This window comes from Tetrapisispora phaffii, chromosome 4 (genome assembly GCF_000236905.1).
Source record: "Tetrapisispora phaffii CBS 4417 chromosome 4, complete genome".
Classification (NCBI taxonomy): Eukaryota; Fungi; Ascomycota; class Saccharomycetes; order Saccharomycetales; family Saccharomycetaceae; genus Tetrapisispora; species Tetrapisispora phaffii.
In genome coordinates this window covers 593,980-612,861 of record NC_016523.1, presented here as the reverse complement: position 1 = coordinate 612,861, position 18,882 = coordinate 593,980, and the positions used below count along the sequence as shown (strand labels likewise).

The window sequence follows — 18,882 nt, the reverse complement described above, 5'->3', positions numbered from 1 at the left end:
GCATATATATATATATATATATATACGTATGTGGTTGTAAACAGGAAGACATACACTGCTTACACTGTTCAATGAAATATCCTTATTTAAACATCGGCAACGGTTTGGTTTACGTCATCTGAATCAATTTGTGCTAAAATATAACTTGCCCTTATCAATTGGATCATATTTGCATATTGTTTAAATGCAAAACCTGGAAAACAAAGTATCACTATATATTTACCAATAGTTGTTAAAAGCTTGTGAAAGTGCATCAAATATAATCCAAGGTAGAACAATTCATTGAATGCACATACGCAAAATAGTACATCTCTCCTACTGTAATAAAAATACAAAATTTTCGATGAATTTTCATCAACAGATTTATGAGACTCTCTACCTGATTGTAAACTCGCATTCATATGCATGTAATGACTGGATAAATCTAATGCTAATAACACTTGGAAGATTATAATTTGTCGTGGATATACTGAAGACAACCAACATATCAGAGCAGATGTTGTAGATCTATCAGCGACCATATCCAAGACAGCCCCAAATTTACTACACTGATTATATTTTCTAGCTAAAAACCCATCTACTGCGTCTAACAGACACGACATACCATAGAAAAATACAGTGATCAATGGGTAATTGGTCATTGTAATAAATGATATTAAAGCTGTAACAACTCGTAGATACCCTATTTTATTAGGGATATATCTGAAAATATCTCTTGGTTCCGAATACGCCATAATTTAATTGTTCTCTTGCTTATGGATATTTATCAAAAAGTCGCTAATAAACAACTTATGATTCTGAATAAATGAACATGAGAACTGTTAACGTCAACAATTATATCATTTAAGTATTAACTACCCCCTTAGCTGTCTCGAAATGATTAGAGTAGAGGTTTACTGGTAACTTTTATTTTTTTAGAAGACCTGCACGTGACCATATAAAGATATTTTTAAAAGGTTAAAAATTCCAACGAGCGCACACACAGTCTCTCTTGAAAATGTGAAAACTTTAATCTTACAGTAGTATAATATGAACATTGTAAACTGAAATAGTTTATCTCATCTCATCACATCTGGATGAATAGTAAAGTTAGTAAAGCTTATATATAAATATAGGTCATTATATTTAATATAGACCGATTGTACCTTAAAGAAACAAGTATTTGGTTAAGGATCTGGTTCGCTTTAGTTTAATCAATCTTGGAGACAAAAAAATAAACAACGAATTTTAATAAAATAAAAAATGTCAATTGAAGCTGTGTGTGGTGTTCTAACTCATGTTGATGGATCTTCCCAAGTGGAATGGAATGATACTAAAGTGTTATGTTCCGTCACAGGCCCTATTGAACCCAAAGCTAGACAAGAATTGCCATCGCAACTGGCATTAGAAGTGATAATACGCCCGGCTAAAGGTGTTTCTTCTACTAGGGAAAAATTAATGGAGGACAAACTTCGTTCAGTTTTAACTCCAATAATAACACTATACCAATATCCAAGACAATTATGTCAAATCACTTGCCAAATCTTAGAAAGTGGTGAGAGTGAATATGAATTCTCAGAAAAAGAATTAAGTTGTTGCATTAATGCAGCGTTCTTAGCATTGATAGATGCAGGGATTGCTCTAAAGTCAACTGTGAGCAGTATATCGTTAGTAATAAGTCAAAACAATGAAGTAATAGTAAATCCAACAGGGGCACAATTGTTGAATTCTAGATCTGTGCATATTTTAGCTCTTGAGCTAATCAAAGAGATGAATATCGTTAATAATGTTCTTCTACTAGATAGTAATGGTGATTTTAATGAAAAGGAACTGTTTCAAGTACTAGAAACAGGAGAAAAAAGTTGTCTAGCATTAGGGCAAGATTTAAGAAAGGTCATTCAAAACAATGTTGATTCTAACATCATTCAATAAATGACTATATCATGAAAACAAAGAAAAAACACATTTATAAAATAAATAATCTACCATATATACCTATATGTACATATTTCCAAAAATGCATAAAAATTTAATAATATAATTGCAAACACATATTATTTCATAAAAATAGTTTTGACATTGATGAGAGCTTAAAGTAATTCTTGTAATCACATAGAATTTTTTAGCTTTCTTAAAATTTCCATAACCTTAGCTTCAGGAAATGTCGAGTTAGTGTCTCCAACTGCATTCCTTACTAATGGATCATGTAGTCTCATGAATGGATTAAAATCAAGTTCATCCTGAATTGTAAAATTACCGGTAGTAACTTCATTGGAGTTGGCAAACTTTTCTAACCTATCAAAGGCAATATTATCTCCTTCTTTCTTATATATCATAGAACGAACAAATTTACAGTTGCTCTTTGTATACTCATGTCCAGGATAAACTTTTGTGGATGTCAAATTTTCTTTTCCAATATTTGAAATCAACAGTTTGTTTAGAGCTGTGTCCATCTCAGCACCAGTTCCTTCAAAAAAACGTCCACATCCAGCTGTGAATAAAGTATCACCTGTAAAAACTGCTTCTTCCTTTGTAGCAGAATCATTAACATAATAACAAACAGAGTCTTTTGTATGACAAGGTGTGCGAATGGATAATATATTTATGGAACCTAATGTATAAGTCCTCAAATTCTCTGTGACATCTGTGACAGATTGACATTCCGTTGAACTTCCAATAACAGCAATTTTGTTTCCACTGAAGCGTACTAGTGAATCCAATATTTTAGAGTTACCTCCAGCATGATCGTAATGATGATGGGTATTAACAATGGCCTGAACGCTTCTCTTTTGGGAATCCGAAAGTGCTGCTAATACTTCATCTGGTTCTGCAGGATCAATTAACCAGGATTTAGTCTTATCAGCAGTGCTCAGCAAATAACTATAATTAACACCACCGGTTGCCCATCTCATTTTAATAAATTTAACCAACATCTTTCATGTATTATATCGATTTCGCTTATAGTCCAATTTATTCAAGGGTATTCAGTAAGTTGACTTTATAAACCATACAAGTAATTCAAACTGTACGATACTATTGTGTTTAGAAAGTTTGACATCTCTTATTAAGTTCACTAAAAGTAGGCATTAAAAATCTTAGTTTCAATATCTAAGAAGCAATTGTTTTTTAATGAAGGGGGTGAGATTAAACGGATTTTGAATCAAATTTGATACTGCTACGATGGAAAGCGTTATGCTAATTTCAGTTATTCTGTGTCAAAAAATCAATGTCAAAATTCAACATGATAAGTAGAAGCAACATTATTATTTATGAGATATAAATTGATATTTGTTTGGTTTTTTATGTATCTATAAGAAGTATAAAATCATCTGATTTAACTCGTTTACAACCAAATTAGGGAAATTGCAATAATTGTCATAATTGCTAAAACTGATGTCGAACTGCTAACCGCTGTTGTAGTTAATTTAGTGACATACATCGTTGACTTAGTCAAAGAGGTGGCAAGACTTTTTAATTTTGTTGATGAGGTTGTTTTTGTTGTTTTGGTGGTTGTAGAAGACATTTTAGGATATGCTGAAACCGATAAAGATCTGGAAACTGAATTCTTAATACTACCATCGTTATTAAAATATGTGTAATTATCAAGCGGAACAGGAAATAAACCAGCTTCTTTTAATTTCAAATAATCCCATTCAATGGCATCTTCAGTTTTCCAATTCCAGAAAATCCAACCTGTAGTCTGTGAAGTATAGGTGGCTAATTGTGCTTCTATAAATTGTCTTACATTGATTTTGTATTCTTCACTCCATTGTTCAAAACTCAATTGAGAAGTACATTGGCCAGTAATATCAGAATCAGTGGTAAAATTAGTAGTGTCATAATAGCTACCATCATATCTTGCCCCAATACCTACGCCATTTAACCATGTTGCACAATCTGTGATTGCTCCAGACCATTCACCGACAAGGGCAGGATGATATGCTAGTTCATCAAAAATAGATTCACCATATTCAATAATATCATAAATACGCCTAAATTGTGAATTAGCTAATTGATAGTCACTAAATACTTCATAATGGTGATGATCGACCAAAATATCCTGGGATTTGAATGATAAATCACTAATATTAACGTATTGACTAGAAACATTTTGATATTGTGGGTTGAATTCTAAATTCCAGTGACCAATTCCTTCAAAAGCATCATGGATTACAAAGGTAGTATTGTATGTAGTATTAGAATTTGATTCTTTCAAACGTTCAAAGTTGCCAAACCCTTCATAATACGCTTTCGTGATATCGTATATTGAAACTTTTGAGCTTAATGGTTCATTCATAATTTCGATTCCAATAATTGGCGTAGTATCTTGATCTTCATTGATGACATAAGTTTCAAAAATATCGTTCCAAATTGCTAGTGTCAATTCAGTAGAATTATCTACTGATAACCAACCTGGAGTACCATATAAATCCCTTTTTCCTGAATTATCAAAACCATTTTGAGATCCTGGTGCCCCATGTAAGTCTACCCAAATTGATAAGTTATATTTCGAAGCCCATCCAATTGCTTTGGATAAATATTGTAATTGTATACCGTTACTAAAATAAGGATCTTCAAAATACACGCCATCGATATATTCATTTGTTTCATTGTTTTGTTTCCATGCCCAATATCCAATTGGAATTCGCACTAAATTGAATCCATCTTCGCTGATTTGTCTGAAATCATCTTCTGTTATAAAAGATTCATAATGAGCTTGCAGCAATTTCCCCGCAGTTTCGTAACCTAATTTTTCACAAAATGTATGCTCATCGATAATTGGGTCAGTTAAATTCGAATATGATGAATTACTTGAAGTATAAATTTCGGTTGCATTGTGGTAAAGTGAAGGTGTTATGTATGGTTCCGTAACTAACCAACCTCCCAAAGAAATACCTCTAATTTCACCAACTTTAATATTGGAAGTGGTAGAATTAGAACTCTTTTTCTTCAAGAGATTCAATTTATCATTTATAACTTTCAATTGGATTAAATCCAATCCATCATTTGAAGCTTCAGACACGCTTATGAAACTTAAACAATAAAGCGTAAATAAAATATGCGATAGAAAGCTAAACATTTTTGTTTAGTCTTGAGAACATCTACCAACTTCAAAGGATAGAAATTGAAATAACAAATAAAGATAGTATTAGGTGTAAAGGGTCGTTCTCGTACTTGTTTTATAAATTAAGACAAAGAAGTTTTCGCAAGTAATTTATTATATAAGTGAAGTAATTTCAATTGAATTGAATTTTATTGAAATATTAATATAGAATACAAGGAAACATATTAGATTAATATTTTAGGATAAAAAACACACAACATAAAGGAAGATCATAACTTATCACTTGCATTGTTATCTAAACATTATAATGAACTTTCTGTTTTTATTTCAAACTGAGATTCATTAAATGTAAATACATATCTTGTATACATTTATTTTACTATATAGAATTAAAAGAAAACAATACGAAAACGAAAACGAAAACGAAAACGAAAACGATATCATAAATAGCGCGTAAATTAATACAAGCAAAGGGAGAGTTGGTACTAGCACTATATATATATGATATTGAAGCAAGTAATTGAGTGAATGTACAGTCTTGTATAATCATGGGTGAATGATAACAGAACTAAATAAAAATGTTATAATACAGAGTCTTGTAAGGTTCATGGTACGGTATTTAATGAACACACATTTATATATGGATATATATACTTATTTTAAAATCATCCACATAATTTTGCTTGTTCTGGAAGATATTTGAACATTATTATTATATATTATTATTATCTATTAGAAAATAATCACTCCACGAATGATTAGTTCATATACTGATTTAATCCGGTATGCATGGATTAAGACGGTAAAGTATTAAAGAAGTCAATATGTTCGAAACAAAAAATGCATTGACTTTCCATGAAATAGTACACATGTGCATACCAATGAACAATATATGCATACGTTACGTACAGTACGTATTAACAGCTATTTCGTAGATGTTGTTTTTTTTCGAAGAAAAATGGTCTCATAATATGATCACTAAACAATTATTCTTACTTTCTCATCGGATATAGTTACCGTCATTGACTTAAGCTGTATAAAGTCGCATTAATAAAAGGTAGGATACCAATTAATTCGCAATAAAACTGTTCCGAACCTGCTTTCTAAATAAACAATTCTATAAAAGTATAAATCTCATATACTCATCTGCGGCTGTATGTATAATCAAGATTACTTTTTAGTCGGAGGAGCTTCGGTTGTCATCCAAACGATGAAGCTGAGGGTACATAAATAGTATTGTACCTTCCTTAAAGAGTATATATTATAAATGGGAAAACTTCTCCGGCGGACATTTTACATCAAGACATCCGAACACAGTTTTAGTAATCTTGATTATATTACATGTTAATTGAAATGCCAAAGAATTATTTATCATTCCTAATAATGTCTTGCATTACTCTCCAGCAAAAAAAATGTTCTACGAAAACGATGTTAACTCCATAGGTTAAATATTATATAAAAGATGCCATCATTATATAACATCAGGTGTAGAGGAATCGACACACATTATGTTAATATGGCAATTATCATTTAAAACTGTTAGCGAAATGTTCATAAAACCAATCGTCTGGTTTTGTTTTATACTTGCTCATCCTTTCGTTTCTTTTTCTGTTAGCACGACGCCAGCTAAAATTATCTGCATCCGAGTTTTTAACAATTATGGACATGCGTCTGCCCATATTAGCATTGTTTTATATTCAATTAAAAGGTAATAAAAACTTCATTGAATTTCTCTTCGAGTGATTTTTCGTAATATCAACATACATGATCCAATAGTACCAAGATTAACTATTCAATTGAATCCTTCTTTGGGTTCGACGCAGAATTACAACTGATATTGCCTTATTAATTTTTTAATTACGGGATTTTTGTAAGTATCAAAAGTAAATAGAACATATATGCTATAGATACATTTGGTATTTATAACACTTTTTCGCTGAGTGCTATAGAGTCAAGATAGAATTTCTTTTTTATTTCTTCATCTGAATGTGTGTGTTCATGTATAACTAAATGGTTATGTATTATTTAGCTTAGGTATATTACGACATTTCAAAAGCAAATGGTAAGTTTGATGCAAGTTGTTTTGGTATTTGATAGCAGAAAAGGAATAGAAACGACGAACGAGGAAATCATATGTGAAAGTGGACGTATACTAGCCTAATATCTCGATATAAAATAAAATTTAGGCATTGGAACGCAAGTATACTTCCGATTTCTTTATATTGTAATATATCACTTCAATACTTGGTTAATTATATAATATCGAAAGAAAAAAAGTCATATATAAATATCAATTACAGTCCAATTTAAATTTATTCTTTTTTATCCCTTTTTAGTTTAATTATTTTAAATTTAAAAGGCATTGGATAAACATTGGCTTTTTCAGTAACTATTATTTCATAAAAATATAAATATTAAATATATATAATGGTTACTAGAAAACTACTGATATATAAGCATTAAACAATACAGCAACAGGATCGTTAGTTGAAATAACAATTAAAATATAAAAAATGAACTACAGCTATATGCATTTGCCACAACAACATTTCGTTCAAAATGAACAATTTGGGGGTAGTGACATGACTAAAGCTCATTATATGCAGAACAATTATAGAAATGGGAACAACACGTCAATAACATATAAGCCGGCGGCTACTGAAACCAATATGGATATGCCTCCCTCTATCGTCAACGCAGTTTATAATTCACCTTCAGGTGGCAGTATTGATGGTGCTAGAAATGGTAACATCAATTCCAATGACATCAGGACAAGTATCGAGACTGCTTCTGTCAATATTGAACAGAAAACTACTAATAGTCGCAATACAAATGAAATTTGCGGTCTAAATACACCAGCAGTTAGACTTTCTCAGTTTCCAAAACATTTAACGAATCATAATACATTTGAATATACATATAATAATGTACAAAATGGACAGCCTACATATACAAATACTGGATACCAAGATTGTAACGCTACTACAATTAAACTTGGATTACCTACTATAACTGCTTCAACAGATTCAAGTAATACGATGGTATTATCAAACTACTATAGAGGTACTTCATCGACTCATATACCGACACAATTAACTAGCTATAGTTTACAAAATAAAAGTGTCAAAAGGGCTATTCAAAATCGAAATGCACAAAAGGCATTCAGACAAAGGAAGAAAAAGTATATTCAAGAGCTGGAGAGCAAAGCCAGTAAATATGATAATCTTGTAATAGAAAATAATAATTTGAAAATTCAAATTAAGGAATTGACCTCACTGATCAGATCATTAAAATAGCAGCTTATCAATGCAATTTCTTTCAACAGATATATTCAGACTCATTTTCTATTTTATTCTATTATTCTTATTCTACATTTTCATTATTAAGTTGATAGACATATCTATTCCAGAAATATGGATCTGTTATGACATTTATAAAATATATATATCTTTGAAGTGGAAAAAAACAGCAACATGTATTTCATATTCTTCGTCTCTTTAAAAAAATTATTTACTGTCACTTTGGCAAAATCCGAGTCTTCGCTTACAGTTTCCTTTCGGAAGAATTCCCGAAAGGAAATATTCCTTTAAATGGTAATAGTGCTGTTTTTTTCATTCGAAATTCGAAATGCAAAATTTCAAGTTTCGAAACTTTTTACAATTTTCATTAAAAATTAAGATGAGTCTTCGAGAAATTTCGAGAAAATTGTGGAGATTTCTGCGGTCGTCTTGTGAGCATTCGTTTTTTTTTACGAAGAGGACCCTGTGGAAACTGCCGATATTGTTAAGGACGTATATCAATTTACAGACATATAGGTTTCTCAAGAAATATTCTATTTTCAAATACACGTAAGTAGAGATAACTATGTACTACGTGATTCATAAATATCGAAATAAAAAACGCTGCTGCAACTTTTCATTTTATGATTATTTGCCTTTTTCCCCAGGTTATTAACGTTCGTATATATTGTGGTGATATAATTGCATGTGTGATATTCAAAATTTGGAAAGAATTGTAAAACTTTATGAAGAGTAGACTTGTATTGTGTATTGTTTTTGTTTGGTTTGTCTGTTACGTTAACTAAAATAACAATAGTAACACATAAATACGCATGATGTTAAGACAATTCAGTAAATCGAACTTAAAAAGTGCATCATATAAGAAGTTATTACTTAGCTCGAAGGCATCGGTTGTGCCTGTGGTAGGAACAGTTCCTACTGAAAGGTTACTGCCTGGGAGCAGATTCACGGGGAGGTATAATGAGTCTGGTTCCATTATCACATCGAATCCTTTCTATGGTAAAAGGTATTACGTACAAATGAGAATGAATCCAAATCAACAAGAAAAAGATGTACCTGCCTTAGAGAAGTTTGGCACAAATTTAACAAAACTTGCTGCAGAAGGTAAACTAGATCCTGTTATTGGAAGAGATGAGGAAATCTCAAGGGCTATTCAAATATTATCCAGAAGAACAAAAAATAACCCCGTTTTAATTGGTAAAGCGGGTGTTGGTAAGACTTCGTTGATTGATGGTTTGGCACAGAGAATTGTAGCCGGTGAAGTTCCAGATTCGTTGAAGAATAAACAGCTAATAGCTTTGGATTTGGGTTCGCTAATTGCAGGAGCAAAATACAGAGGGGAATTTGAAGAAAGGTTGAAAAATGTATTAAAAGAGATCGACGACTCTAATGGAGAAATAATAATGTTTATTGACGAAGTACATATGCTTTTAGGTTTGGGTAAAACTGACGGGAGTATGGATGCTTCAAATATCTTAAAACCAAAATTAGCTAAAGGTCTTAGATGCATATCTGCAACAACATTGGATGAATTTAAAATTATTGAGAAGGATCCAGCTTTAACTAGACGTTTCCAGCCAATTTTATTAACAGAGCCGACTGTGGCAGATACAATATCGATATTAAGAGGTTTGAAAGAAAGATATGAAGTCCACCATGGTGTGAGGATTACCGACACTGCTCTAGTCTCTGCTGCTGTTCTATCTAATCGTTATATTACAGATAGATTTTTACCAGATAAAGCAATAGATTTGATTGATGAGTCGTGTGCTGCTTTGAGATTACAACACGAATCTAAGCCAGATGAAATTCAGAAACTTGATCGTAATATCATGACTATGCAAATTGAATTAGAGTCGCTCAAGAAGGAGACAGATCCAGTTTCCGTGGAAAGAAGAGAAACAATTGAAAATGATCTGAATTTAAAGAATAGTGAATTAAAGAGGTTAACCGAAATATGGGAAGCTGAGAGAGAAGAAATAGATAAAATAAAGAATGCTAAGGTTGATCTTGAACAAGCCAGGATAGAATTAGAAATATCCCAAAGAGAAGGTGATTACACAAAAGCTTCTGAACTTAGATATTCAAAGATTCCGGAACTTGAGAAAAGAGTAAAATTATCTTCCCAGAAGAAGGTTGAAGAAAATAGTGACGATCCAAGCTCTATAGTACTTTTACATGATGCCGTCACATCTCAAGATATCTCAAAAGTTGTTGCAAAAATGACAGGTATTCCACCTGATACACTAATGAAGGGAGATAAAGACCGTTTACTATTTATGGAGCAAACTTTGAAAGAAAGAGTAGTTGGACAGGATGAAGCCATTGATGTTATATCCGATGCAGTTAGATTACAAAGAGCTGGTTTAACAAGTGATAAAAGGCCTATTGCAAGTTTCATGTTTTTAGGTCCAACCGGGACAGGTAAAACAGAGTTAACGAAAGCTTTAGCTGAATTTTTATTTGATGACGAAACGAATATTGTAAGATTTGATATGTCAGAATACCAAGAAAAACATAGTGTTTCAAAATTAATTGGTGCTCCACCTGGTTATGTGATGAGTGAATCTGGTGGACAGCTCACAGAAGCTGTAAGGCGTAAACCTTACTCAGTGATTCTATTTGATGAATTTGAAAAAGCCCATCCTGATGTTTGCAAAATTTTGCTACAAGTTTTAGATGAAGGTAAATTATCAGATTCATTGGGTCACCACGTGGATTTCCGTAATACTATTATCGTTATGACCTCCAATATAGGTCAGGATATACTATTGACAGACACTACAGCAACAGAAGATGGTATAGTTGGAGAGAAAACAAAGAATCTAGTGATCGATAGAATGAAAAAGCAATACCCGCCTGAGTTCATTAACCGTATTGATGACATATTAGTGTTTAACAGACTGTCCAAAAAAGTATTGAGATCAATTGTTGACATTAGATTAAAAGAGATACAAGAGAGATTATCAGATAAAAGGATTACTTTGAATTTAGATGGACCCGCAAAGAATTGGTTAACTGATTATGGTTATGATCCATTATACGGCGCAAGGCCATTAAATAGATTAATTCATAGGAAGATTTTAAACCCAATGGCTACTTTCTTATTGAAGGGTCAAATTCTAAACGATGAAACTGTTAATGTCACGGTTAAAGATAAAGAATTGAAAGTTGAGCCAAACCATAAGGAAGGTGACGCTCAAAAGAAACCAGATGAAGAGTAGTATGAAGAGTAGAATTACTTTAATTTTCTATAAATTATATATTAAGTTACATTTTTGAATTACCTGTCGCCATCGCGTAAATACAATTATCATTAATTTATTAGACTTAGTACATAAAAAAATATTGTCTTGCTTTAATATTAAACAAAAGGTATTTAGAAAATTTTACGAAGTAAAGTTTAAGATCAAAGTTATTGTGATTTTTTATATTTATGTAATTTGCTTGAGAGCTGACAACAATAAATTAATCTATGGACCAGTACGAATAATACCAGCGGAAATCAAAGTTTGAATCTTTTTAAAGATTTCTGGGTTTTTCATATGTTCTTGTAAAGCAGCTGGATTAGTTTGAGCTTGTTGTAAAATACTTTGCATTACTGGATCTTGCATAATGGCAGCAACTTCTGGATCCTTCATAGCTCTTTGGTATGTTTGTTCAGGTGTTTCATTACTAGAAGCAGGTTCAAATCTTTGTTGAGTAGCCTTAGCATATAGTTGGTTAATTTCTCTGATATTTGAACCATTGTTTAATTCTGTATCCTTAGAACGAGCAATGTCTAAAGTTTCTAACGCAGAAGAATATTCTTTGATAGCAATTTGTGCAGTAGCCTTTCTTATGTATGCTTTTACAAAATTTGGATCTTTTTCCAAAGCTTTTTCACAATCAGAAATAGCTTCAGGGAATGACATTAATTTTGATAAAGCGGCGGCTCTATTGGAGTAGGCTCTAGCATCATCTGGAGCTCTGGCGATCATTTCTGTGTATGCCTTTACTGCATCTGGCCATTGACCTTTATTGAAGAAGTCCTTACCTTGGATACGTGCTTCTTCGGCCTTTTCTGGGTTAATATATGCTTCAGCTTCTTGTACTTTAATTTTCTTTTCAAGAGATCTTAATTTAGTTAAAGTAGCTGGTGTTCTAAATTCAGTCAAAGATTTATTGAAGAATTCAGCAGCTTTCTTTAAATCATTTAATTTTTCGTAAGCATTACCCATACGAGTAAAAGCCTTAGCAATTATTTTATAGTCAGCACGTAATTCTCTACCCTTTTCAATAGCATCTTCTAAAGTCTTGATTGTAGTCTCGTAATCACCCTTTTCGTACTGAGCAGCTGCTTTGTTATTCAAATATGTGATATCATTATGTAATTCCCATGCTTTGTCATAATGTTCAATAGCTTCGTCAAATTTGTGAGCTTTGTATAATTTGTTACCTTCATCTTTTTCAGCGTCAGCTAATTTCTTTTGAACATCAGCATCGTCAACTTCCATATTTTCTGGGTTAGCAGCAACTGGCTCTTTCTCTTTTGATTCTGGAACCGTTTCAGTTTTAGTTTCTTTGGTGGCGGCAACTGGAGCTTCCGGAGTTTTTTCTGCAGTTGGTGGCATAGAGTTAGAACCGTTTAAGTCACCCATGTTTAAATCAACACCTAATAAAGTAGCCATTATAGTCATTAACCTTGGGTCAGAGAATAATTCGGTGCTTAATGCTTGAGAATTTGATCTATAAGAGAGTAACTTTGCGACTAATTGAGGATCATTCATCATTTCTGCTGTTTTTGGATTACTCTTTAATTTTTCAATTAAATTTGGGTCATTAAACATGGAGGTTAACCCCATATCTGGCTGTGCTTTCCTTGCTTCTTGAGTTCTTTTAACTTGTTCCAAACCTTCCTGTGCGACTTTGTTGGAAGCATCTAATTCTAAAGCTTTTTTATAACTTTTTTCAGCTTCATCTAGATCACCTAGACCGTAGTGTGCAGCACCAACTCTGTTGTAACCTTTAGACCAAGTTGGATTGATCTTTGTACATTCATTAGCATCATTCAAAGCATCGGTAAACTTCTTCAACGAGGTGTAACAAGCAGATCTATTAGAGTATAAGACATGGTTTGGTTCTGGAGAAACCTCAATAGCCTTAGAGAATAAATCAACGGCTTTTTCATATTCTTTAGCAGAAAAGGCAGTATTACCTTGTTGCTTATATTCGTCAGCTGATAAGGACATAATTTTAAAAGTGTTTGTATTTGTATTTGTATTTATAAACTTTATTCTAAAAACTTGACACTGTATTTGGAAGCAAATTGGAAAGGACTTGAATTAAGAGAAAGAAATATAAGACTGAACAGCTCATAAGGTCGAAATAAAAATACATTTATTCTCTCCCTTATATATAAAATATAATGTTTACAAATATATACATAGTGCAGTAAATGAATTCTTTATCTTTACTTCTGGAAATTTCCATTTCAAATCATTTTGAAATGGGACGGAAAGCTTTTCGAATTGGCGATCGTCTGTGATGATTGTTTTTGATCAAGTACTCTTTACACATATAATGTTTAAGCTCATCTCATCTCATCACAGAATTTGACTATAAAGTGTTCAAAGACATAACGATTTGAATTGGGGAGTTCAAGAGTTGCTCAATTGATCAGCTGGATAGTTGATTATGTTGAGTGAGTGGTCAGGAATAGATAGATAAAATTTTGTTGTGGGTTTTGCGTTAGTTTTTGAAAGAAAATAGTGTGCTGACGATGGTTGATCATGAATATAAAAATTGTACCGATGAATTTTGGAGATGGCTTCACTGTGTAGCTAAGTATTCTGTATCTCCAAAAGTTCGTATTGAAGATTTTAGGGAGATCAATGAAGGTAGATGTGTAGTTGCATCGGAGCACATTGAGAAAGATGAAGTTTTATTTGAGATACCTCGTGACTCCATTTTAAATGTTGACACTTCAGAGTTATTCAAGAATCATTACGAAGGTTATATCGATGGCAAGACTGTTATTGAGGAGATTGGATTATGGGAAACCTTAATACTATGTCTGTTTTACGAGATGTTTGTTAAGAAAGAGGAAAGTTTTTGGTCGCAGTATTTTGCAGTGCTTCCAAAGGCTACTGATTTTAATACATTGATGTATTGGGAAGATCGTGAATTAGAAAATTTAAAACCATCATTTATTTTAGAGAGAATTGGTAAGGATAAATCTGTGGCTATGCATGAAAAGTTAATGGAGTTTGTTGAGAAGAACCTTGACGTCATTGAAACTTCATCATTCACTTGGGATAGGTTTTTATTAGTTGCAAGTATCATTATGGCATACTCATTCGATATTGAAAGGGGAGAATGTGATGCTGATGAGGAAGAAGAGGAAGAAGAGGAAGATATTGAACGTTCCTTAATAAAATCTATGATTCCTTTGGCTGACACATTGAATGCAGATACTAAAAGATGTAATGCAAATTTAATTTATGACTCGGGAGTACTGAAGATGTGTGCTATTAAACCAATAAAGGCAAACGAACAAATATATAACACTTATGGGAATCATGCAAACTTCGAATTATTGAGGAGATATGGATATGTTGAAGTTGATGGTACGTTGAATGACTGTGGTGAAATTTCGTTGACAACAATAATTGATGCTACTATAAAATATTTTGGTTTAAATGATAGCTACAAACCTGTACTGCAAAAAGTAGTAAATATAATTGCAGAGTCTGAGTGTATCCGTGAATTGACTGAAGGAGAAGAATTATGTTTGGATACATATGACTTATTCGAAAATGGAGAAATAATGATGGAGATGGTGGTTATGATTCAAATTTTATGTATGTTCCCGCAGATCAATTGCCTTGATACAATGGACAAATTAGATTTAGAAAACTACGTCTTCAGAACCACAAAGTTGTCAATTCAATTGATCACTGGGCGCAGTATGGTCACAAAAGCATGTGATAACGTTTGGCAATGTGCTTTAGAGTTAAGATTGAAACAATATCCAATACACTCCCGTCGAGAGCCAATGCCTGTAAAGGGATCCGTTGAAAAATCTGAACTTCGTGAGTTTATGGCACATAAAACTTTACAATCAGAGTTTAAATCAATTTCTAATTGTATTTTAAGTATTCATAAGAGGTTTAAGATTATTCCTGATGCTAAATTAATGAAGAATATAGAAAAGAGAAAGCAAAATCAAAATGACGACGACAATGCTAAAAAACGTGTTAAATTATGAGTGTGTGGATATTTCTTTTCCAAGTCGAGGGTATGCTTTATTAAATTTATATATTTAAATTAAAGTAGTTGAATGTGTTATAGATAGAGTAAATAAAACATGCTAGGTTGTAATTCTAAATTTTCCGGTATACTTGAATTCGTTTTATAAGAGTCGTCAGATGTTGCAATAAGAAGAATATCGCCGTTTGATGCAAGTTTAACAATGCTGGTTTCATTGATTTTGGGTAATTGACCAACTTTTCTTTTCGAAGATATATTCCAACAAGATACACAGCCATCAGATCCACCAGTATATAATATATTGGAATTGGGTATGAAACAAATGGTATTAACAGGGAAAACAAACTGACTGTCGGATAATGTCATTCTATGACATCTAAATGCAAATTTTTTGGATTCATCATCGAAGTATTCAACAGCAACTCTTCCATCAACACTACTTGAAACATAACCACACCCCCCTGGTGTCAATGCAATATCTCTCGTTTGAAACTTTAGTCCTGACTCTACCTTTATACCTTCACTATTTTTTTGCAGTGGCAGATCAAAATATAACGTCGTATTATTTGTCGCATAAAGTATCAACTTTTCATCATTTGAACTCATTTTGAATATTTTCCTTCCGTCTAATTGAATTTTGAAATCAACACTATTGGTATGACAATCAATAATATGCAAAGAACCATTCCATGAGCCACAAATTAATTTGTCACGGTATGCACAAAGAGAAGGTATCCCTTTGTTTATTTCAATACCATTTAACTTGACAAATTCATTGTTGATCTCATCTAATAACAAAATTTCACCTTGTACGGTTCCTGCATACAATTTGCGTTTTCCATTAATAATAACTTCACAACAACATAAAATTGGATGGACGTAATGTATCACATTCTCTATATAAACATTGTCTCGGTTGCTATAATTATATATACCCAATGATCCATCCCAAGATGTCACCATAAACTTCTTTAAATCTTTAAAAAACTTTATATCACTGATATAATCACTTGAATGAATTTTTAACTCTTCGATTTCATTACTTGGAGCCATATTTTGCATTGTATAAATATTGAGCCAACTGTGAATATTCCTAGTTCATTCAAATTAAATGATCTAGGATGTCAGTTTTCTTTAATTTATAGTGTCAATTATGTTAAATTATTTTGTATATTTCTGCTACAGTATTACAATCTTAAATATAACAAGTAAAACCATCAATCAATATGTAAGTTGTTAACTTTTTGATCTCAAAATTGATATTTTTGCTCATCACCAATAAAATAATAAAAACTGAAAAATTAGCAATCCTTAAAAAGTGTATATAATTTGCATTACTATAAAATTATATATAAAAATATATATATAAATATATATATAAATACAATCTAACTTCAATATCTCAATTATAATTAATGAGTGGTTGAAGGGTAGCTAAATTATGATTGCTTAGTATATTTTTAAAGTTTAATTGAATTACTTCCTCGCCCAATCTATCAAAGGAGCAATATATATTGCTCTAGTTTTAAGTCATGGATTCTGTTACTAGTTTCTTATGGAACGAAGCTGCAAAAAATGATTTCCTCAATGATCTAATTACAGAAGAAAGTGTTTATGCTAAGGACCCTAATAAGCCTAAAGGGCTGGGTGAACAACATGGAGACAGCAGTAAAAATACAGATAGTCCTTCACAAAAGGATTCAGATGAGGTTTTTGATAATAAATCTAAAAAAGTAACATTTTCGTCAGGTTCAAGTATACAACAAATGATGGCCGACGTTTTGGTTGAAAATCTGTTGAAGATAGCAATTCCTCCCTCTTCTGAAATGGGATCAACTAACCTGGATAAAAGAATGCAAATGATTAAGGACAGGCCTAGATTATCTGCTCCATTAATGACAGCCAACTTCATTCAAACAAATGCACGATTAAGTTTCCCCTTTAACTTAACCAATGAATTTTTAAATATATTTAGTTGGACGAACCCAGCATATACCCTTTCTATTACACTACTATATTCATTTATTATCTTGAAACCCTTACCAACGATCACATTGTTGCCGATGTTGTACATTCTCTGTGCGGTGATGACACCTCAATATTTATATATGCATAAACCAGAGACTACTCCTCTATTGGATTACAACCCAACACCAGCACAAGGTCCTCCTTTAAGAAAAGCTGTTGTTCCTGTACCAGCTCCTCATTTAAGTCAGGAATTCCTAATTAACATGACAGATTTACAAAACCACATGTTATTATATGTGGAAGTATATGATTTCATTGCATCAATAATTGGAAGTTTTGCATTTTTCACTAATGAAGTTGTGTCTTCTTTTATTTATATTTTGTTGATTGGTATAATTATCCTAAATTGCTTTTTCACTGATGTTCTACTCCAGTTTATACCATTTAAACAGCTGTTCCTTATTTTTGGATGGATAATTATTCTACTTTGTCATCCATCCAATCGTGATTATTTTCTAAAAGTTATTAATTCTGAAGAGATCCGATTGAAGCTCCTAACGGTCACAAATAAAGTCGAGGATGAGCTGCATGAGGAACTCAAGTTGGTCGAAGCAAGAGAAAAAAGGCAAGTGGTTATATTTGAAATACAAAAACTTTCAGATGAAGGTGAATGGATTACATTGGGCTTTTCAAATGATGCATATACATTATTTTCCGATATAAGAATAAAAGAAGCACATATTGAGGATCATTGTGTTAGTGATATTGATGACATTGAACCACCACATGACTGGACATGGTACGGTGAGAATAATTGGGTACTTGATTTAGATCCACTAAAGTGGGTTGAACAGGAACTTATTCAACTTGTAGAAATTGATACTAGCACAAAATGGGTATATGATATCGATTTAGAAGGCAACCGAGGCGAATATAGAAGGAGAATGTGGATCAACGTGTGTCTAAGAAAAATATATGATTCAGTTCCCGAAGGTGATGTTAATAAAAATGAAATTGAGGTTGAAAACCCTGTTAGAATGGGTAATAATACATCTCATATACATGGAGTTAGCAGAAATTCGCTGGCAGGAAATATCAAAAAGAAGGAGACGCCTGCATCCAAACCCATAAATACTTTACTAAACATCACTGATTCAAATCCTGAGATTAAAGTGATAAAACATAAAAAGAATAAGGATAGCATAACGGTCATTGAAAAAGATGAACCAGATACAATATTATCTAAATCAATGGAATATTTAAAAGAAAACTTAAAGTAGTACTATTCCCATATCATTGTTAAATAAATTATACTTACTT

At 32.1% G+C, this 18,882-nt stretch overlaps 10 protein-coding genes across 10 annotated transcripts; 5 read left to right on the top strand and 5 right to left on the bottom strand.

Moving 5' to 3' along the window:
• Positions 1-86: 86 nt before the first annotated feature.
• Positions 87-734, bottom strand: TPHA0D02940 (CDP-alcohol phosphatidyltransferase family protein; the record flags this gene model as incomplete). The annotated part of the gene is made up of 1 exon (XM_003685316.1): positions 87-734. The coding sequence occupies one exon, from the start codon at positions 732-734 to the stop codon at positions 87-89; it is 648 nt and encodes a 215-aa protein (XP_003685364.1).
• Positions 735-1,242: 508 nt separating this feature from the next.
• On the top strand, positions 1,243-1,911 carry RRP46 (exosome non-catalytic core subunit RRP46; the record flags this gene model as incomplete). The annotated part of the gene is made up of 1 exon (XM_003685315.1): positions 1,243-1,911. One exon carries the CDS (start codon positions 1,243-1,245, stop codon positions 1,909-1,911), a length of 669 nt encoding a protein of 222 aa, XP_003685363.1.
• A 176-nt stretch (positions 1,912-2,087) lies between these two features.
• Positions 2,088-2,912, bottom strand: TPHA0D02920 (hydroxyacylglutathione hydrolase; the record flags this gene model as incomplete). Its single annotated transcript, XM_003685314.1, has 1 exon — positions 2,088-2,912. One exon carries the CDS (start codon positions 2,910-2,912, stop codon positions 2,088-2,090), a length of 825 nt encoding a protein of 274 aa, XP_003685362.1.
• A 410-nt stretch (positions 2,913-3,322) lies between these two features.
• Positions 3,323-5,059, bottom strand: EXG2 (glucan exo-1,3-beta-glucosidase; the record flags this gene model as incomplete). The annotated part of the gene is made up of 1 exon (XM_003685313.1): positions 3,323-5,059. One exon carries the CDS (start codon positions 5,057-5,059, stop codon positions 3,323-3,325), a length of 1,737 nt encoding a protein of 578 aa, XP_003685361.1.
• A 2,498-nt stretch (positions 5,060-7,557) lies between these two features.
• TPHA0D02900 (bZIP transcription factor) lies at positions 7,558-8,340 on the top strand (the record flags this gene model as incomplete). The annotated part of the gene is made up of 1 exon (XM_003685312.1): positions 7,558-8,340. The coding sequence occupies one exon, from the start codon at positions 7,558-7,560 to the stop codon at positions 8,338-8,340; it is 783 nt and encodes a 260-aa protein (XP_003685360.1).
• An 815-nt stretch (positions 8,341-9,155) lies between these two features.
• On the top strand, positions 9,156-11,567 carry HSP78 (chaperone ATPase HSP78; the record flags this gene model as incomplete). Its single annotated transcript, XM_003685311.1, has 1 exon — positions 9,156-11,567. One exon carries the CDS (start codon positions 9,156-9,158, stop codon positions 11,565-11,567), a length of 2,412 nt encoding a protein of 803 aa, XP_003685359.1.
• A 249-nt stretch (positions 11,568-11,816) lies between these two features.
• Positions 11,817-13,574, bottom strand: STI1 (Hsp90 cochaperone STI1; the record flags this gene model as incomplete). The annotated part of the gene is made up of 1 exon (XM_003685310.1): positions 11,817-13,574. One exon carries the CDS (start codon positions 13,572-13,574, stop codon positions 11,817-11,819), a length of 1,758 nt encoding a protein of 585 aa, XP_003685358.1.
• A 530-nt stretch (positions 13,575-14,104) lies between these two features.
• On the top strand, positions 14,105-15,592 carry RKM4 (ribosomal lysine N-methyltransferase; the record flags this gene model as incomplete). Its single annotated transcript, XM_003685309.1, has 1 exon — positions 14,105-15,592. One exon carries the CDS (start codon positions 14,105-14,107, stop codon positions 15,590-15,592), a length of 1,488 nt encoding a protein of 495 aa, XP_003685357.1.
• Positions 15,593-15,669: 77 nt separating this feature from the next.
• BUB3 (Bub3p) lies at positions 15,670-16,647 on the bottom strand (the record flags this gene model as incomplete). Its single annotated transcript, XM_003685308.1, has 1 exon — positions 15,670-16,647. The coding sequence occupies one exon, from the start codon at positions 16,645-16,647 to the stop codon at positions 15,670-15,672; it is 978 nt and encodes a 325-aa protein (XP_003685356.1).
• Positions 16,648-17,126: 479 nt separating this feature from the next.
• On the top strand, positions 17,127-18,842 carry PEX29 (Pex29p; the record flags this gene model as incomplete). The annotated part of the gene is made up of 1 exon (XM_003685307.1): positions 17,127-18,842. One exon carries the CDS (start codon positions 17,127-17,129, stop codon positions 18,840-18,842), a length of 1,716 nt encoding a protein of 571 aa, XP_003685355.1.
• Positions 18,843-18,882: the final 40 nt, after the last annotated feature.